Here is a 3,133-nt window from a genome sequence, read left to right on the forward strand (position 1 = left end):
GTGTACTTCTCTACATGCACCAAAACGCACACGGTGCACTCCCTAAGTTACTGCCCACATATCTGAAACCAACTTTCCAACCCCAACTGTCCTTTTGACTGTTGAATCGCTGGCTACATCTGACCACTCCACTTTTGATAACAACTATTACAGAAAACAATCAACAACGGGACCAGGGGAGAGCCACGAAGATGATCAGAGGGCTGGAGAACCTCTCCTATGAAGATGGGCTGAAGGAGCTGGGCTTGTTCAGACTGGAGCAGAGAAGGCTGCGGGGAGACATCATTATGGCCCTTCCAGTATCTAAAGTGAGCTTATAAACATGAGGGAAATCAACTTTTTACGTGGGTAAATAAGTGATAGGAAAAGGGGAAATGGATTTAAACTCAAGGAGGGAAGATTTAGACGAGAATGTCGGGGGCAAGTTTTTCACTGAGAGAGTGATGAAGTGCTGGAACAGGCTGCCCCGAGAGGCTGTGGACGCCCTGTCCCTGGAGCAGTTCAAGGCCCCATTGGATGAGCCCTAGGCAGCCCAGCCTAGTACTTGATCTAGTAGTTGGCAGCCCTGCCTGTGGCAGAGGGATGGAACGTCATGATCCTTGAGGTCCATTCCAACCCAATCCATCCTATGGCTTTATGATGACTCTATGATACTGGTACAAACTGCACTTCGGTTTGGCTACACACAGATGCAAAATCTCTGCAGTGTATGAAGGCATTCCAAAACTAACAAAAATGTCCATGAAAGTTACTTGCTGTTTCAGTCTTTCAGCCATGTGAATCTGTGTTTGAGTCATGTGTTCCTGGTGCTGCTGCTGGAGTTGATCAAGCTCCTGTGATACAGTCTGCCAGAGCTCTATTGCTTGTTCTTTTTCCTAGAAAGAATAAAGGTCTCTAAAATATTTACAGTACACTTCTATTGAAATGCTTTTTTTTAATTATTATTGTTCTCTGCACACATTACAACCACACAGAAAAACAAACTCAGAGGCAAAAAAACCCCAGATGTTTACAAGATCACATTCCATCTAGACTGGAGCTGCAAGTTCTGCACTATTCTAATAGCTCCTACCAAAAGTAAAACTCTACTCACATTCTGAAACTGTCAAAGACTTGCAATTCTTTACTTTAGGACTACAGTATATATAATACTCAAATACCAAAAATCAGGAGTCAATTTAACCTCAGCTTAGTCCACTGCAAAAGAACTGAATCATCTCTGTAATATATTCAGGCCGTTTTGCTGATCTATTCAGATCTAACTGTTACTGTCTGTATTCCACATACAGTTGCCCCTCATTTCACATTACACTTTAATTAAAAATAAAAAAAAGTCACCCTACCACAATAACTTCAATCCAACAAAATATTTGATTCATCTTCTGGACAGAAATTCAACAAAGTAAAGTTAGAGGCACAAATGAACACAAAAAAATTCTGCTTGTATGGAACTAGAAAGGAACTTCCTTCAGGTTTTGAAGTTGAAAATGTAAGTATGGGTGCATTTGAGGTTGTTTGTTTTTTTTTTTTTTAAGCTATGTGCAATCAGGAAGGCCTCAAAATACTGTCAAGGAACTGCTATAAACAAATACTGAACCAAGAAACAAACTATCCTTCCCTAATCTGTCAAGGCACAGAAGAAACAGAAGAGTACAAGTGTTTCATCTCACACACCTGATTAGTCAGTTGGAGCTGTTCCTGAAGGTTTCTCACTATTTCTTCATCTGCAGGAATAGCAGTTCCCAGGGGCATAAAAGGAAGAGCATCCAGCTGCATCTCAAGAGCCTCTTTCAACTCTGCATGCAGCCTGAAATTCAAAAGACCAAGTTCAGTGCAATATTTATCTAATACACTGTCTCTAAATGAACTGAAGTACTGTACCTTTGATTTGTATGTACCATATACACCTAGCTCACTTTTGAATCCATTGAGCAAGATATGTTCTATAAAAAGGGTATAAATTAATACCGAGTTCTTTTGCAGAGATATGGCTAAGCCTGCTAAATTTGGTGCTGTAATCTATATTAGACAGAGTAACATTAAGCATGTGAGTATGAAATCTTCAACTATTAAGCAGATTCAAATATTTCCAAGCCTTAGGAAAAAGAGTTCCAGGCTTAAAGGACAGAAAAAAACACCAAACCACACAAGAAAATAGCAGCAGTATGTAAAGTGCTCTTCTTTACCTCCTGTTCTCCGTGGCGACCTGTTCAAACTTCTGTCTCATCTCACTCATCTGCACCTAATAAAAAAACATCTAAGAGGCAAACTGCAGCACTTTATTTTTTCAATAAACAATACTGAAAACAGTGACAGTGTCAATTCAGCACAATACCATCGATGACATTAAGACTTCACTTTGCAAAAAGTCACAGGAAGCCAGAAACGTACCTGATAAATCTGCAGCTGCTCCCTCATTTCTTCCAAGCACTTTTCATACTCTACGCTTTTTGTTATCAAGCTGAAACATGGAAAAACATGCTTAGAATTCATCTGTAAATGCTGAAACATTGTTCTGATTATTAACCAGCTTTACAGAATTCATGATCTGGAGAACAGAACAAAACTGTCGCTCCTCTTTATTCCCTTTGTATGATCTTTACTGATCATTAACTGTGTAACAGAAGCAGAGCATGCTTTCCAGATGAGCTTTAATACATTTGCATTACATACATAGATCAAGATCCAGAAAGATTAGAAACCAGGCTTTCTTATTGCTTTCAGCACAACAGTACAGTAACCCATACGAGGATGTAAAAAATCAAATAAATAATCACAGCTCTACTCATGCACTTATTTGCTTTTCAAGTCCTTCTGAAGCAGTATTCCCACTCATTTTACCTTTGGTCCATCATCCTGGATCTGGATATGCCATCACCTCCGGCGACGCTTTTCTGTAATTGATTATTTTGTATTTTAGCACATGACTGCATTTGTGGTTTGTTTTTATTCTAATGTGTGCAAAGCAAAGCAGTTTATTCAGTCCATATTGAAAAGAACATACAGACTCCCCAGCAATCATTTTCAGGTTGATATTACAGTCCTTGAACATTGGCCAGATTTGAAAAAACGCTCATTGCTTTTTTTCCTGGAAATGCTTTGCTATAAGGCATAACTGCATCAAATCTTTCTT

General features: G+C 39.2%; 1 protein-coding gene across 1 annotated transcript; it reads right to left on the reverse strand.

Moving 5' to 3' along the window:
* Positions 1-561: 561 nt before the first annotated feature.
* Positions 562-2,890, reverse strand: LOC122191305 (sodium channel and clathrin linker 1-like). The gene is made up of 5 exons (XM_042891544.1): positions 2,842-2,890; positions 2,392-2,461; positions 2,187-2,242; positions 1,675-1,807; positions 562-875 (listed from the first exon to the last, which is right to left on the reverse strand). Exons 1-5 carry the CDS (start codon positions 2,853-2,855, stop codon positions 627-629), a joined length of 522 nt encoding a protein of 173 aa, XP_042747478.1. The 5' UTR covers positions 2,856-2,890; the 3' UTR covers positions 562-626.
* Positions 2,891-3,133: the final 243 nt, after the last annotated feature.

This window comes from Lagopus leucura, unplaced genomic scaffold (genome assembly GCF_019238085.1).
Source record: "Lagopus leucura isolate 7727_CA_CO unplaced genomic scaffold, USGS_WTPT01 33174-0_obj-0_obj, whole genome shotgun sequence".
In the NCBI taxonomy this organism is placed as follows: domain Eukaryota; kingdom Metazoa; phylum Chordata; class Aves; order Galliformes; family Phasianidae; genus Lagopus; species Lagopus leucura.